Source organism: Micrasema longulum, unplaced genomic scaffold (assembly GCF_059751315.1).
Source record: "Micrasema longulum isolate JH-2025_06_02 unplaced genomic scaffold, ASM5975131v1 h1tg001315l, whole genome shotgun sequence".
Taxonomy (NCBI): domain Eukaryota; kingdom Metazoa; phylum Arthropoda; class Insecta; order Trichoptera; family Brachycentridae; genus Micrasema; species Micrasema longulum.
In genome coordinates, this window is record NW_028278502.1 from 826 (window position 1) to 18,080 (window position 17,255).

At 32.2% G+C, this 17,255-nt stretch overlaps 2 protein-coding genes across 3 annotated transcripts; one reads left to right on the top strand and one right to left on the bottom strand.

Annotated features, from left to right (window-relative positions):
* The first annotated feature begins 2,842 nt into the window (after positions 1 to 2,842).
* LOC148275934 (bombyxin-related peptide B-like) lies at positions 2,843 to 8,450 on the top strand. Its single transcript, XM_088234989.1, has 2 exons — positions 2,843 to 3,017; positions 8,135 to 8,450. Exons 1-2 carry the CDS (start codon positions 2,843 to 2,845, stop codon positions 8,335 to 8,337), a joined length of 378 nt encoding a protein of 125 aa, XP_088091115.1. The 3' UTR covers positions 8,338 to 8,450.
* Positions 8,451 to 12,710: 4,260 nt separating this feature from the next.
* LOC148275935 (uncharacterized) lies at positions 12,711 to 17,252 on the bottom strand. 2 transcript variants are annotated; one of them, XM_088234994.1, is made up of 3 exons: positions 17,151 to 17,239; positions 16,544 to 16,857; positions 12,711 to 13,053 (listed from the first exon to the last, which is right to left on the bottom strand). In XM_088234994.1, exons 1-3 carry the CDS (start codon positions 17,233 to 17,235, stop codon positions 13,042 to 13,044), a joined length of 411 nt encoding a protein of 136 aa, XP_088091120.1. In that variant the 5' UTR covers positions 17,236 to 17,239; the 3' UTR covers positions 12,711 to 13,041. The 2 variants fall into 2 exon arrangements, with proteins under 2 accessions (XP_088091120.1, XP_088091119.1); XM_088234993.1 differs by lacking the exon at positions 12,711 to 13,053 and having other exon boundaries at positions 13,258 to 16,857; positions 17,151 to 17,252.
* Between the last annotated feature and the right edge of the window lie 3 nt (positions 17,253 to 17,255).

Genomic DNA, 17,255 nt, shown 5'->3' on the forward strand with positions numbered 1-17,255 from the left:
TTTGCCAAGCTTCTGTCGTCTCCCAAGTCCTTTGGAAATTCTATATTTTCATCAATATTGGTAATTGGTTCACTTTTGATCATACATTTAATATTTTTCCACAATCCTTTTGAGTTATTTTTGCTTTTTTCGATTTTACAAACATAATAATTATTTTTGTTTTCTTTTAGTGCTTTGACATATTTGTTTCTACTTTTTTTATAGTTTTCCCAGTCTATGTGGCTTCCCGTGAGCTTTGTTAATTTATAGTACTTATCTCTTTCCATTCGCATTATTTTTAAGTCTTTAGAGTACCATTTGTTGTACGGTTTGTTTATTATTTTCATTTCTGGTATAACTGTATTGACAGTTTTTTCAATGAACTGTATCATTTTATCAACTTTTTCTTCGAATGAAAGTTCGCTCAAGTTTGACCATTGATTTTCTTCTAATTTTTTTAGAAAAGATACTTTATCATAACATTTGAAGTTTTTTATGTATTTACATCCATGAATATTATCTTGTTTAAAGCCTTCTAATCCTATTTCAATTGTATTGTGGTCCGTGATCTTATAATCGTCAACTATTTTTACATTCAGATTAAAATCATTACTTATAACATAGTCAATTAAAGTTGAGGATGTCTCTGTAACTCTTGTATCATTTGTTACTAGTTGTTTCATACCGTTTTGTCGTATTATTTTCAGTACCTTTTTGGTATAGGTATCATTACTTTGATTTAGATTTATGTTGAAGTCACCTGCAATCACATTAATATTTTTTTCTATCAGCACATTTTGGCACCATTCATCAAAATATTCTAGGAATTTTTTAGCACTTGAATTTGGTGATCTGTATATTACACAGTAATATCCCTTTCTCGGTCCTTTTCTAATCTTTATTCCTAATATCCAGTACTCTCTCTCATACGATTCATTAGTCACTTCATCAAATATGATTTCTTGTTTGATAATTATTATTACCCCTCCTGTATGTCTGCTATTTGAGTCACACCTTACTGTAGTATACCCTTTATAATTTATTTCAAAATCTTGTATGTCTTCCGTAACATGGGTTTCACTTAACATTAACATCAGCGGTTTAGATTTTTCCAGTAATATTTGTACTTCTTCGTGGTGCGAAATAAGACTTTCTATGTTCATATATAGTATTATTTCACTTTGGTATTTTTTTATAAAAAAGAATATTTATTTTTTTCGTTTTCAATCTTTTTCTTATAAACTGCGCAGTCGTAACTCCATGCTGCATGGTTTGTGTCTATATTGAGTTTTAGTAATTTTTTTGCCGTAGTGCAATTGATGCATTTTTCATTTCCTGCGGGTTCTTTACACTCCCTACTTTTGTGGTCACCCATACATTTGGGGCAAGTGGGATGCTCATGATTGCATTCACTTTCCTTATGATTGAATCTGTAGCATTTAAAACACCTTCTTACATCAATAGCATCGTATACTCGACACCTTTCCCACCCGATGTTTACTTTTTTATTTTCAATAAATCTTTTGTGTGTCGCTCCATCCACCTCAAGATATATGGTAAAATTATCGAATTCTTTTTTCGGTGAAGAATATATGTTAACGACATTTATTAATTTAGGTTTATATTCCTCCATGAAGTCATTTTGGTTTAATATATTATGTAATATTTCATCCTCAGAATATTTTTGAGATATATTTATTATTTTTAATCTTGGTAATCTTTCTTTTGGTATTTTAAATTTATATTTATCTCCTATTTGAGTTTGAATAGTTTCTATTTTTTTATTGTTTTTACATTCCAGAATGACTTTTCCGTTCCGAGCATTTTTTATTCCCGTAATGCCAGTTATTACTGGGTCAATCTTTTTTTTTATTTCTTCAATGGTTTTTTTTGTTGTTTGCTGTTCTTTTGGCTCGATTATTATAATTTCCGCCTTGTGCGTTATCTTTTCTTTGCTTTGAGTATTTATTGATTTGAAAACATTGTTTTCCCCACTTATTTCGGCCATTTTAGCCGCCATTATGCTTATAACTCCTAGTATTTCAGTGCTTTTAGGAATTAATTTATTGATTTGCTCCTTAGTCAACTTTGTTGATGCATCTGTTATACATATATATACTTATGCTCTAAAAGATAAAAAATCTCCATCTTAGAACAGGCTGAGCCATGTTAGATGGAGACTATCATAAACAGAGAACACTCCGTTTTCATTTTATATTAATTTGTTTTACATAGATTCCCTGTTACCAAATATATATACTAATTTTATGCAATAATTTAAAAAATAAAATTAATAAAAATGTGTGAGTGAACTGTATTATTATATAATTATTTGTGTAAATGTTAACTTTGTAAATATTATTTTGTTTGACAGTTTTGATATGGAAATGTTTTTAATAACATAGGTATTTTTTGTTTTTATTTTTTCAATCAAGAAGCAAGATAAATTTATATCTGTATAATATAAAAATCACGAGATAATCATATTTATATGTTGCCTCCCATACGTGCAAAACAGTTTTATTCGATTTACTCCTAAACTATACGTCCAGTCTCAAAATATGTCCTAGTCATATTTGTTATTTTTTAATATAATATGTGAAAGAAATTTTGCACGAGTTTATGAAACACAAAATGTCTAAAATCAGCTTCTAAATGTGGGGGCATAAGACTAAAGATAGCATTATTTTTTATGACCTTTGGTTTTGTAAATGAACTGCTTTTGGTTAATAGCTTTGATATGCTTTTCATCAATGGTGGCACACTCGCAGTTAATGAAACACGAAATGTCAAAAAAGCAGCTTCTAAATGTGGGGACATGAGACATTATAGCATTATTATTGATGATATTTTGTTTTTGTAGATGAACTGTCTTTGGTTGATAGCTTTGGTATGCCTTTCATCAATGGTGGCACACTCGCAGTCAAATAGCAACGTGAGAAAGAGGCTCTGTGGAAAGCATCTGGCCGATACGATCGCCCTCATTTGCCCCCCTCCTACGCTCCGCGGCCAGTGGGACAAGAAGGATACAATATTATGTAAGGAATTATATTTTTGCAATCAATTATTTATCTTTAAAAAATACATCTATGTTGCGTTCTTGTGTTAATACAGTAGAACTCCGTTTAGCCGAACTCCAGTCATCCGGATTGCCAAATATCCAGATCGTTTTCAGGAAATGAAATATAAAGGAGAAGCTTTTAATTTTAATTTAATTGTGCAATTAACTTCGTAAGACATGTTAAAGCTTTTTTTATGTGATTCCAATTCACTGTATTATTTCAAAAGCAATCAAATCTGGCACTCATAAATCCGGATAATTGGAGTTTTGCTATACTATAAGTTCATACAGTTTACATCCATATGCACAAGAGCGGGGCATATTGACTTAGGGCCATTTCTTCCTACCTACCCAAACCACTCAATTTGAAAAAATTGAGTATATGAACATATTCTCGGTATATTATAATATTTTCACTATAGAACAAAGCATTGACATATACATATTAGTTTTAGAAATATAAATTGACTAAATATTTACACTATACTATGAATATGTCCCTTATGTTTGTTAACGCTTCTTTTTTTCAAAATGTTTTTAACAGCTCTTATATTGTAAATATTAATCAGTTTAAATTGTCAATGTCCGTAAATAAATAAATAAAAAAATCAGAGAGGAGGGGGTAAAGAAGGAATTTTTTAGTACTTACATACCTACATATATTTGCTGATGACCTGAAATTATCTAAGACTATTGCTTCTGTTAGTGACTGCGAATCTCTTCAATTAAACCTGGCGAGTCTATATACTTGGTGTCAGAGAAATGAGCTCTTTCTTAATATTGACAAGTGCAGTGTTATTACGTTTACCCGTAATAGAACTTCAATCAACTTCTCTTATAATATAAATAACACAGATCTCGTAAGAGTTACAGAAATAAAAGATTTAGGTATAGTGTTCGATGACAAGTTGTCATTTGCTCCACACATTGATGCAGTTACTAACAAGGCAATGAAGTGTCTCGGATATTTGCTGAGAACGGTGAAGGATTTTAATTCCATCGATTCGCTTAAATCTTTATATGTTGCCTTAGTTCGGAGTAACTTAGAGTATAATTCAATAATTTGGTCACCTTGCTATAAAATACATAACATAAAATTAGAAAAAGTCCAACATAAATTCCTTCGCTTCATAAATTTTAAACTTAATATTCCCGTTGACCAAATCGACTACAATTTCCTATCAAATAATTTAAAATTGTCTACTCTCTCGAATAGGAGAATCTTAACCGATTTAGTAAACCTATATAAAATTGTAAATGGCGCGCTGGACAGCCCTGATTTAACGCGACTGGTCAATATTAACCCTTACGCTGCTACGCAGTTTTTCAAGAATCTAATCAGAAATCCTCTTATTTATACATTTCAAAAATATTTTATCGAATACGTTGTTTTCCAAACACACTACTGTTTTATCAATTAATAGCAATTCCAAGAAAAATCTTCCATTTCATAAATATCTAGTTCAAACCCAATGGAGTGAGCAAGATAGAAAATTCGTGCCGCAAATAGACAATTTTCGTACAGCGGTTGTAAACCCTTTCTAAATTTAAAATTAAAACAAACAAAACTGATCTCGTACTGCAATCTCAAGGCGCAGAAACGAAATAATTATGATAGTTTTTTTGTTGATTGCGGGGCAAAGTGCTCTGTTATATATTATCAAACCTACCACTTCCATAAATGCATGCTAAACAAAAATTGAGTAAAATATATCTTGAAATTTGTTGCAACAGAGAGGGAAAACATTTTTGCCAAGGGAATATGGAAGTCTAGGCATTTACAGGACTTATGATCTGTCATTGGCTGGTTCAAATGACCACTTTACACACTGCGAAATATTCACTATTCTGGGTATGTTTACACATCCACATTCATGGTTATTTTTACATTACCCCAACTCTTCCAACTGTTAACTTTTGCAAACTAAAAGAGCTAAAACCTTTATTAATGTCGGTGAGTTTCATCTGGATAAATTATTTTACCTCCTAGGTAATGCCTAAAAATACTTTAAATTTTTTATACAAGTTATTTTAATCAACAATATTTTTAGTATGTCCAAATGTTTGTAGGGAGTTATTTAGATTGAAACTTAAAGGTATCCGGTAAATGTACTAAGTGATATTATTTCTTGGTAGTTGTCATAATGTAATTTTAATTTAAAAAAATAATGTTTTTGTACATCTGTCTCACAAATTGATATCTCTTCTAAGAAAAATATTCCGTTTCACTAATAGCTAGTTCACGCATAATGGATTGAGTGAGATAGACAACAGTTGCCGAAATTACAAACAGCTGAGGTAAATTACATATTTTTTACATTTATATATATTTTTAATCTTACTTTGTTACTTTAACTAACAATTTAACTCTGCAAAGCGTGTTTTTTATTGTGAATAAATTTACAAAATATATCATTCAAAATGATAACGAATAGTAAAAGTGATAAAGAAATAATAGTATCTCGCCGAGAAACTCAGAGGCTTAGCAGCTGAACCTATTCCAAAGTGAATTAGACAATAATGATATCTTTTTAAGTGATAGTGATAACAATTTATAATATGACTCTTACGAAGAGCACGAAATCGAAGAAGCTTTTTCTGAAGTATTTTTGGATCAATATCGAGCTGATATACCTCATTTACGTTTTCTTTGTAGAACAGTTTGTAGAATAGAGTTTGTATAGTAATAATTACGTTTTGTTAGTAGAGTAATAATTACTACCTAATGAACAGCTAAAATATTTTGATTTCCCATTACTGTGGGTACCCATTATAATAAATTAACAAATGATTTTTTAAATATTTAAACGTCCTAATTGACAATCATTAGGTTCCATGGTGAATTATTTTTATGTTTTATGGCTCTTTACTTATTTGTTTATATTCTTAATTATGGGGTTTTCCGGTGATATAGGGACCTCACTAGATAAGAACTTTTATATTAAAGGTAAAGTATTCAATTAGTTATTCATTACGGAAGTACATCAATATTTTCGTAATCACTGAATCGAGTTTAATAGCGGGGAAAACACCGAATATAATTATTTTCCTCAGATGTCATATAAGTGATAAAAAATCTTACTACTAACATTGATTTATTTTTTATTTCACTGTTTCTGGAATGTAAAAAAGTTCACTGTTTCAGGTCCCGACTAGCTAGAAGTTTCCTGTGTTTAGTCGTTTCTCTTTTCTTAAAAGCACTGTGAATTTAAACATCATAAGTAAATTTATAATGAGGATGTTTAGTGGTTTAAAAAAATAAAATGGTTAATAGACGAAGCTTTTTTTTTCAATTTTTATGTATCGTATTATCAGCGCTACGATCTTTTAAAGTTTTGTATTTCTGACATTAATCCGCGTGTGACGTCGCAAGGTCTCTTCCCCTTCATCTCGGTTAGTTCTGTTGATTGGTTTATTGACGATTAGCAAACCGGAAATCTTAAACAACCCTCTTATCATTGGTTGATTCATATGAACAAGTGACGTCGTTCAAAGTTGTTCGTTTTCATTAAAATATTTTAAATTATTTTTTATTCATTTTCAAGAAACTTTGCTGTACAATTTAATACTTAAATTTTTACTGCGCGTAAGAAAATATTTTTTGTATTAAATTTTCCTTAGGCCTGAAATAGGTACGAAACTAAATAATAAGCCGTCGAATAAGTAATTTTTATGTTTTGAAAATGTTTTATACCACTGACAGTTAAGTGCAACAAGCAGTTCCCGAATTCATTTACCCTTTTGGGGATTATGACGTCAGCATCAGTCTAGTTAGAACTTTATGATAGGGATTAACAACAACGATATATCGTTGTTTAGCAGTATAAGGGTTAAAATACCTTCCCGCCGCACACGAAATAAGTCGGTGTTTGTCGAGGCGTCCAGCGGGCACAACTACTATGTAAATTCACCTATAGCTAGACTTCATCGCCTTGGTAATGAATATGGCGATGTTGATATATTTCGTTACTCATTGAGCATATTCAAGACCAAAGTACTACAGGCGACCGACGCGACTGAGTCTAGTCAATAAATCCTCGATCGTATTTATGTATGCTTAAAAGTTAGCCCGTGTTATGTTTTATATTTTTAGTTTATAAAACCCTTTTCAGTTTTCAACATTTTAAATAACTTCACTTTAAAGTTTAGTTTACCGGTGTAAAAAAATAATTATGTTTTATTTGAATCCTGTTATGCCTTATATTATAAACATAATATAATGTATGTATTATGTCTTAATAGTGTATTATGTTAACTATGTAACTTTATTTTTAAATTTTAATAATATTTTATTTTTTTTAATTTTTATATTTGAAAAAATGTTAATTATGTTTAATGTGTAACTTTTTCTTATGATATAGTATGTATAATGTAAAAGCCCCATGGGCGTCAACAGAAAGAAAATAAAAATAATATTTTAGTACTTACATACCTACATATTTTAGTACTTACATACCTACTTATTTTAGTACTTACATACCTACATATTTTAGTACTTACATACCTACATATTTTAGTACTTACATACCTACATATTTTAGTACTTACATACCTACATATTTTAGTACTTACATACCTACATATTTTATTACTCAAATACCTACATATTTTAGTACTTACATACCTACATATTTTAATCGAGGGCTATTCTTAGGTAAAAATCCCGAAAAATGAAATCGGGTGAAAATACCTAAGTCCGACTCGTGGTGTACCGGTTAGAGTATTTGCCTACCATGCCTGAGATCTCGGGTTCGATTTCCGGCAGGGTCGACATAATAATCTGAGAAATGGGGATCGGTGCGGTATAAAAGCCGTTTAGAACCTGCAACCTGTTTAGATCTATTGTGAAAAGCATATTTAATCACTACTTTTAACAAATATTTATTTTGTAAAATACTTTTGTCACTGGGCTGGTATTCTATTTATATATAAAAGCATTCAGAATAGCAGCCCGGGGCTGGTATTACAAACACTCTCGAAGTCGTATTATCTCGTGTATTTACATAAAAAATTCACGAGAAAAACTGTTTTCTCGTGCCGCGAGAGTGGTTCAGAATAGCACCCTAGGAGTCAAGATTTGTGTGTGTTTTTTAGATAACGATGTTGACAGTGGTGAGGATTACTTGTATGACCAAATGCCAGAAGAACCAAAGTGGCCTTTCTTATCCCGACAAATGGCTAATTCCCTGATGCCCAAAAACGACTTGGTCTACCGCAGATTCAGGAGAGGAATTACTGAAGAATGTTGCCGCAAATCGTGTACAATGGACGAATTGAAAACCTACTGCCCACGTTAATTTATCATCCTGTTTGAACGATATTGTATTTCTTCTCTATATTTAAAACTACCCTTAATGTTGATTCTAAACTGATATTCGATCTTAAAACAACACAATTTTAAAATAGTCAATTCGGCACATGTAGGTACGATTACAAACTTTTAACCCTTATCTACGTGCGCCACGGCACTACGTACTGGTTTTTTTTTATAAATTTGAAATAGCCCGGTAAATGCAAGCCGAATCACCAGTAGGGCCATGATATATATTCCTAATTTATTATTCGCACAACAGATTGCAAGTACCGCAGGTTACTATTAATTTGTCATCGAGTGTCAAAGTAGGAAGGTTCCGATTGCGGTACTCATGTACTCAATACCGTGCGCGTGTATTTATGTTTCAAATGAGTTGCGTACGCAGGACTGTGCGTGTGTTATAATGGAAGTATTCACATTTATTTATTGTTTGCGTAACCCTAAGTTTTTTTTTTTACTTTCGTTATTTTGTATACTTTATTATATTGATACATTTTCCGCAGTCGATACCTACTTTTTTGCCTACTTGGAAAACGAAAATGATGTGATCAAAGCATCACGTCATGGGTGTTTATGATAAGATTTCAATGACATTTCGGTTCGGTTCGGCAAGATTTTTGTATGGGGTACCCAAGCGAAACCGAAACTTCGCTTGTTTGCATAGCATAGATGTTGTCGTTATCGCCTTCGACGATAACGAAATCATACGGCCGGCGGCCTCTGATTCTTATTTTAAACTTTTCTACTTTGTTAAAATTAAAATAAAACAACTTTGTTTTGAACCGACGCGACGTTTACATTTTATTACCGACCGGTTTCGAAGCTACGCAAGCTTCTTATCAAAGTATAATTTAATCATCATCATCATTACCTTTCCGTGCCAAATGGTGCATAGGGCACTGTATTGGTACACCAATCGCAGCGTATCTCGATCATTTTGCTACATGACGGTAAAATGATCAGTTTAACGCTTTAGATGCCAGTCCAGGAATTATGACATATTCGAATGTAAAAGCATCGTTTCAAATTAAAATATCATGTCATCTATGTCGGGAATCGAACACATGACACTTTGCATGATAGCCAAACGCGTTGACCACTATACCACGAACCCGACACAATTATAATTTAGTAATGAATATTATATTATTTTATAATTTTAATAGTGTTAAAAAATTAAAAGATTCCCGACATGGTTGACATAAAACATTTATTTAAAACGGTGTTTTTATGGTCGAATACCTTTTTTTTCATTAATTATGATTTTAACCATTCTTGGTTATTCTAGCCAGAAACAAACAGTATTTACAAATGTTGAATAGGAGCAAAACAATATTGCAGACCAACAGATAAACCTTAAACAACTTTAAAATACATACAACTTAATAGATCTTAAAATTAAAATAACAACAATTTGAAATAAAACAAAAATTGCAATAATTAAATGCATTATTTAAAAAAAAAACACCCAAAACCTTGATAATACATAATATACTCTCGAATACCCATAAAGCTTGTGTAGCTTTCGGAGTTTTCTTTTTTCTTTCTTTTTCAGCCTCATTCTCTCCACTGCTGGATAAAGGCCTCTTCCAAACCTCTCCATTCCTTCCTATCACCCGCTTTCATCATTCATGTTTTACCGGCAATAGAGGCGATGCCGTCGACCCATCTTTTCTGTGGCCTTCCAACACTTATTTTTTTTGCCCATGGTCTCCACTTTATTATTCTGGGTATCGTCCTGCCATCATTTTGTCTCGCCATGTGTCCTGCCCACTGCCATTTCAATCTCGCTGCCTGCCTGGCTGAATCCAATTCACCAAAGTTTTCATGCCAAAAACTCCAAACAAAACGAAATGAACTCGAATTTTTCGGAGTTTATTTATGATTTATTTTCAGTTTTCTCATGTTTGATGTGTAACCGTTCTTTTAGATTTTTAATATGATATTATTCAAGTAGATCATGACCTAAACACCTACCAAATTTTTATTGATAGTTAACAATGCATACTTTAGTAAGTAATGTGTGATATTTTGGTAAATTTTTTCTGGAGCTCATTTGGAGCCAGTAATACTATTTTTTTTGTGAATTTTGCGTAAGTATTGTAAAACATTTATATAATGCCACTAACACTATCTATTTGTTTTGTGAATTTGGAAAATATTCATACGTAACCGTTTTATTTTATTTTGTATTGGTCATACATGTTTTATTTATATCTTTTATACTCAATTACTTTCGTACTCGTAGTTTCGTATTTAGTTATAATCATCCCATTCAATTTATGTCTCCTGCGAAAACTCATCAGTGCGAAATGGTTTAGAGCAAATTACGGTATGGCGCGGCGTGCCGTGCGCATTTGCTTGTAGTAAACTCCCGATCGCGCATGTAGGTAAGGGGTAAATATTGGATTCATTACAGTAAACACAAAAATCGTATGCATAAAAATTGTACAAAATTAGGTCTCAGATACCATCTCGCTTTATAGTTTGTAATGTGTATAATTTTGTGCTATAATTTATTTGGGCCTATTTGAAATATTATGTAAATGTGATTTTTTAAAATGTAATCATTTTCAAATTTATCGTTTATGTGGATGTGTAATATATTGTGTAAATTTAATAAATAGTATCTAATATTAAATGAATGTCTAAACTGCAGTTTTATTCTGTTACTCTTTACAAAATTGCTTTCAAGTTTAAAAAAATATGTATTCAGATTACGTTATTTGTTATTTTGTTACGAAATTAGTGAGATGTATTTTCAAAAAATTTCCTGTAGGCAAAGTAACCAATAATGGAAAAAAGATTAAAATAATGGTGTCGGTGCGGTGCCTATGAGGAATGAAGATTATAATTCTAAAAGTGGCTGTAAGATGGCGTTACTAGCGTTTGCATCGCGCTTGTGTTGTGCAGTAATTTAATTTATTTCAATAGTAATTTAATTTAATGTAACCTTGAATATAACTTAATTAAAGCGTACTTACCTGGCGTAGAGGACACCGTGATGAACTAGGACATTTCTCATCTTGAGGTTGATCGAGCACTCAGATATATGATTCAAATTCGGTACTCAGATGGCGTAAGGTACCGATGCGACGACCGACCGACCATCTGTAATTTTTAGATTTTTTCTGAAGTTTTCATTTTAATAAATGTTGCAGAAAATACACGTAGAAAAAAAACAGCATAATTTAGAATGGTAATTTACTATTTAAAAGTAACAGTAAAATATTTTAGTTTATGGATTGAAGTCACTGAATATGTAGATAGTAGATATTTAATATATCTGTGATTGAAGTCTTGAACTTGAGTCTTATTTCAGCTCCAATGAACATTTTTGAAAATTACAGATAGTGCCTTCTCCCATCTGACTACCGAGATATAAGTATTAATTTTAAACAATACGCTATTATGGCCTATGAACTATTTCCTCTATGATTATTCGAAAGATTCTGATCTGATGGTGACTGATTTTTCAGACAGAAAATATTTGGCATTGCTTCATCTTCATGGAGTACATAAACTAAAAGAAGTTACGAATATCAGAGTAATCACTAACTTTTTACAAGGAAAAAATGATTGGAAAAACACTGTCGATTGGAGAACCAAAAGAAAGGTTATTAGTGATCTACCGATTTAATATATGATTTTTAAAAGAGTAAGGCTATTTATTTTGTGATTAAATAATTTATCCGAACGTGAAAGTTTATTGGCTGATGAAAATTCAACTAAGTCACTGCAACCAGTACAAAGAAGTGTAATAAAAATAATATTTACGAAATGATTTTTCATTTTTATGAATAAGGTGGTAAACAATTTGCCTATCAACGGGCGTAAAATTGTATGTACAATAATAATATTATATGATAAGTTCATTTCAAAGTAAAATATAAATTTCTAATATTCAGATAGATATTTTTTCGGCAATTTTATTTTAGAGAAGGTTCTCCGTCTATGTTAAATCCACTTATATGTACAGATTTAAACTCTAGAAATATTGTTGTCTTCACAAAAAAATCCAACAGATGACCGTGGAAACTCACTTGGGAAAACATTATTCTCACAGTGAATACACACGGAACTTTAAATAATTATGATAATATGAATGTTTGATGATGGGCAGAATGGTGAATTTTACATTGTTGTGTAGTAAAGTGAAAATTTGAACCAGTTAGTCCTGTTAATGCCTAAACTTCCATTGGCTTACATATTACCTTTTTAAAAAAAAATGTAGCCTATTGCACAACACTATTTTATACATACATTTGCCTAAATACCTGTTTATAAACATAATAAATTAGGAAACTAAGAAAAAATACATGTAAATACCATCATTATGGCCCCTGCACCCGAAATGGTGCATAGGGCACTACATTGAAATGCCAAATACAGCGTACTTTTATCTGTTACATGAAAGTAAGATGATCAGTCTCACACTTCAGTTACCAGTTCAGAGACAGAAACATATTTCAGTTTTAAAGCAACTTCAAAACAAATATTTCACGTTGGCCTTGCCAGGAATTGAACCCGGGACCTCAAGCAAAATAGGAAATGCGCAAACCGCTAAACTAGGAGGCACACTAATTCCTGCTTGATTCCGTCCGTGTCCAGGCAGATGAAGAATACAGTTCTGTGTGTGAAATAGAAGCAGAACCCTGGACAAGTGTTTTCGATTCGGTGGCTACACTCAGGAAACATCCTGGAACGTAAATATAACAATAATTAAAAGTATTACTATTTTAAACAATACGACTTTACAGAACAAAACTTTTCAATAAATAAATCAACATGAGTGCATAACAAATGACCATTCCTTTGAATGCAGTCTAAAGTATTACAAAAAGACATGACCAAAATTAGAAATAAATAATAATTGGCAGTAAAAGAAAACAGGTATTGGGATAAAATAAATTTTATTTTATGTGTTTATTTTCAACAAAATAAATTATGCAGAAACAGTTGTGGAGATATTTGAAATAATACTGTAGAAGTTCACACATATTTCTTCGAACATAATAGTATACAGTCGAACATGGTTATTACGAGGAAGATGGGACTGACTGAATTTGCTCGTTACAAGCATTACTCGTTTTACCAGAGAAAGGTTTTTTTTAACAAAATCCTAATTCAAACAAAAATACACAACTAGAATCTATTTACACACATTTTGTGAAATAACTGACCGGTGTAAACACAGAACATTAAAAAATATCATAAAAATCCCCAAAACAAAAAAGTCATTAAGTACAAAAGAAGTTGCAAATTATATTAAGGTGCTGAACCAATATACCTACTGACATCACGAAACTTGCATTTTATACATGCCCTGGTTTGATACTTTTACAATGTTATCGGCAAAAACACCAATTAGGTACTTAGGACACTTACATGGTGTCATGAACTTAATCTGATCGTTAGCTCGTTTGGATTTTATAACTTAGGTAAAAATCATGTTTTTAAAAAAAAAATTTTTTTTGCAATTGTTGTCAATAATTTTGTTAGGTATGTCCGAGATATAGGTTGTTATAAATAACCATAAACTAAAATGTAAACTAATATTTCCTCAGTACATCTGAGAGCTTACTATTTCTATGAGCGTTATAACCAAGTTCGATTGTATATTATTTAAATTATTAACAAAGCATACACATATAAAAAGGTTTTCCTTGAAAGCTCAATAGTTAAAAAGTTGACTTGTTCTGTTACAATATGGAAACCTTAAGGAGTTGATTATTTAAAAGGGAATATTTATTATCATATTGATCAATATTGAATGGCAATTTTTTTCAAATTGTTTTATTAAAAAAAAATCTGATTACTATTATACAAAATAATAATTATTTTACAGCAGTTATAAACATAAAGAGCTGATATAATTGTAAAATATTTGAATAATGATAATTATCTACAGCACATTTGTTGGGAGTGACCCTAATAAACATATATTTTTTATGTTAAAATGTTCATTATAATTTGAAATATACAAGTCTAAACACCAAATCACATTATTAATTTATAAACGTTTAAGAATATCACATGAACAAAAGCTTAAATAATATAATGTATAAAAACACAGAGGAGATATAGGAATATAAGAACTATTAGACTTCATTTTGCCTTTTTTGTCCAAAATCACAACTTAAAACATAAATATTATCTTTTAAAGAATGTATTATTTTTGAAAGACAGAAAGGATAATAGAAAACCCCTTGATAAGGAAATTTATAGAAGTCAGGGTATGTACATGTCTCATAATCTGTTATTGTCTGGTTCAGGGGATCACGTTAAACACTGTGTAGAATCTCACCAACACCAATAATGGTTTCAGCTCGCAGAATGGCAAATCTTAAAGTGTGTAAAGTGAACACCTAAACTAGCCAATGACAGATAATAAATCACTGTAATCATTAGATGAATATTAAACGTAACCAGGATAATTTAAAAGTTGGCGGCCTCCGTAGTGTAGTGGTCAAGACGCTTGACTCACGCACGGAAGGTTCCGGGTTCGATTCCCGGTGAGAACACAAAAATTTAAATGGGATTTTTCTCAAGCCTGGGTGTTCTGTGATGTAATTCACCGCTGTAATTGGGCCTCCTGGCCTGTTGTGGTGCAAAATAAAAAATAAAAAAATAAATAAAAAAGAAAATGAAATGTACGTACGTACATATATATTATCAAATAAATTAGAAATGTGCACAATACATTATTACACATTTGACACATCTAGAATACAACAATATTCGACAGTTACTAAAGAATATATTATAAACAGTGTAAAAATCTAGATTCCTATTAGCATTAGTATTCAGCCTATACTGATCTAGAGTATAGCGAAGTTTGCAAAATGTTGAATTAGCACATTTTTACTAGTGAAAAATATAATTTAATATACTTATATCATTGTACTCACATTGTGAAAATTTTCTTATGGACAGTCACTTATAAAGATAGATACACTTATACCCGTATGCAGAGACAAAACTTAAGGTGAGGAAAGTACATTCTAATTTTAAATGCAGAGAATAACCCGAAGGTGAAGACAATAGAATGTACCTTCCTCACCTTAAGATTTGTCTCTGCATACGGGTATTAGCTTGTTATTTAGGTATTTTTTTGAAGAAAATATATTGGAAATCATTTTCTCCACAAAAGATAGGAAAATTGACTTTCTATGGCATTAATCGGAAGAATTCAGTGAAGAAGACTAATGGTTAATATCTACTTCAATTGTTTTGTAAGGTATCAACAGTGTTTGTTGAGTAAGTGTCGGAGTGACGTGCGGCATGGGTTTATTGCCAACTGCCGCTTTAAAGGGTTGTGGAGCGGTATCGCCTTTTGTACCATTTCTTCCTTTCTTTTTGTTCGCTTCGGACTCAGAAAAGTAATTCGCGAGGCGGGTTTTGATCGCAGTCAGGGCGCCTCCGTTAATCTCCTCGTGAAATATACTGGTGTACCTCCACTGCTTCACTGTGGGGCCGCGTTTCTTATCTTTCTTATCCTTGGACTTGGCCGATTCGGCGGCTGATTCGTTCTTAACGGCTTCGGGAGCCACAGCAGGCATGGACTGCAGGATGACGTAGGTGTTGGTGTCGGCGTGTGAGTGACTGGGGGGGACTACAACGGGCCCCGGCTGGTAGTAACTCACCTTGTCCGCGTGTATGTAGTTGAGGTGCTGCGGAGGATACTGCGCCTGGGTGACCATGGCCTGGGCGAAGTAGTTCTCCGCAATGTTGATAAGATGGCCGCTGCCGGGGTACGACAGAGAGTGGAAGGTGCCATCCGCGGCAGAGGGACCGGCCATCTCTTGCTGATAGTTGTTTTGTATTACGTTTGTCGGTTCCTCCTGAATTTTGTCATTCTTTTTTCCTTTAGGTGAAGTGACAAACGCGTAGTCGGGATCATACGTTTTAGTATAATCTTTCCACATTTTAGAAATGTTAATTTCTAATCCAGTCAGCTTATCTATCCGGATGTAATCTTTCAGTCGATGAGTATGTACTATGGAAAAAATGTGATCTTTGATTTGTTCGATAATATGAGCGTCCAGACGGACTTCTCCAGCGCGGTTTCCGCTGCTCTTGCCTCGATTGTCACTCGGAAACATGACTCCGTCGTCCATCTTTTTGCAAAGAACTCTTATTTTTCGCTCAGTGATAGCGTGAATATTCTTAAAAGCATTCTGACATACCTGAGTTTCCCTTCCTCGCACTCTTACAAAGTACTCGAATGTGCATGTCCGTCTGCTGCTATCCTTTTTACGTTTTCTTTTGATATCAATTTGTCTCATTAATCCAAAGAGGTAAGCATTTTGTTCATCGTGAGTTTTTAAAGAATAAAACCCTTCGAATGTTTTTTGTCGCACTTGTTCTGGTACTCTTAGGAAACAACCTCTTCTGCAGTGACAGTCTGGTCCCGGCGTTTTCTCGGGAACGATCTTCCCATTTGTATTTATGTGTTCTTTTCCAGCTATACGTAGTCTTTTTTGTTTTTGTTTGTGCCATTCTACAAATTTAAACAAATACAATTTGAGTACAGTGTTCTACTAGGGATAGTACTAATGTTCATCAACTTAACAATTAAAACAAAGAAACCAAATAAATAGTAAAATATTTATAATTAAGCGCCAATATTAAGTACAGCAAAACATCGCAAGTGGCAAAAGACGCTTGAAAGGAAGTAAGTGGTAAAAAAAGTTCATCAAAACAACTATGTTTACGTGATGTTGGTGCAATAAAGCTTATATTTGACAAAATAGTTATGAAGACAAAAAATATGTTAAAATATACTAAACCAACCTTCGGGATTTCGTGTTCGTTTTTTCGGTGTTTTTGGAGATTTTAGCGATTTATTTTTACGATCGGGAATAGGGACATCCGCCATTTTAAGATCACTGAGGTTTT

Coding starts and splice junctions, on each gene's coding strand:
- LOC148275935 (XM_088234993.1), bottom strand. CDS start 17,235: ATGGCGGATGTCCCTATTCCCGATCGTAAAAATAAATCGCTAAAATCT. Junction 16,858..17,150: donor ACGAACACGAAATCCCGAAG/GTTGGTTTAGTA, acceptor TTAAATTTGTAG/AATGGCACAAACAAAAACAA.
- LOC148275934 (XM_088234989.1), top strand. CDS start 2,843: ATGAACTGTCTTTGGTTGATAGCTTTGGTATGCCTTTCATCAATGGTG. Junction 3,018..8,134: donor CAAGAAGGATACAATATTAT/GTAAGGAATTAT, acceptor TGTGTTTTTTAG/ATAACGATGTTGACAGTGGT.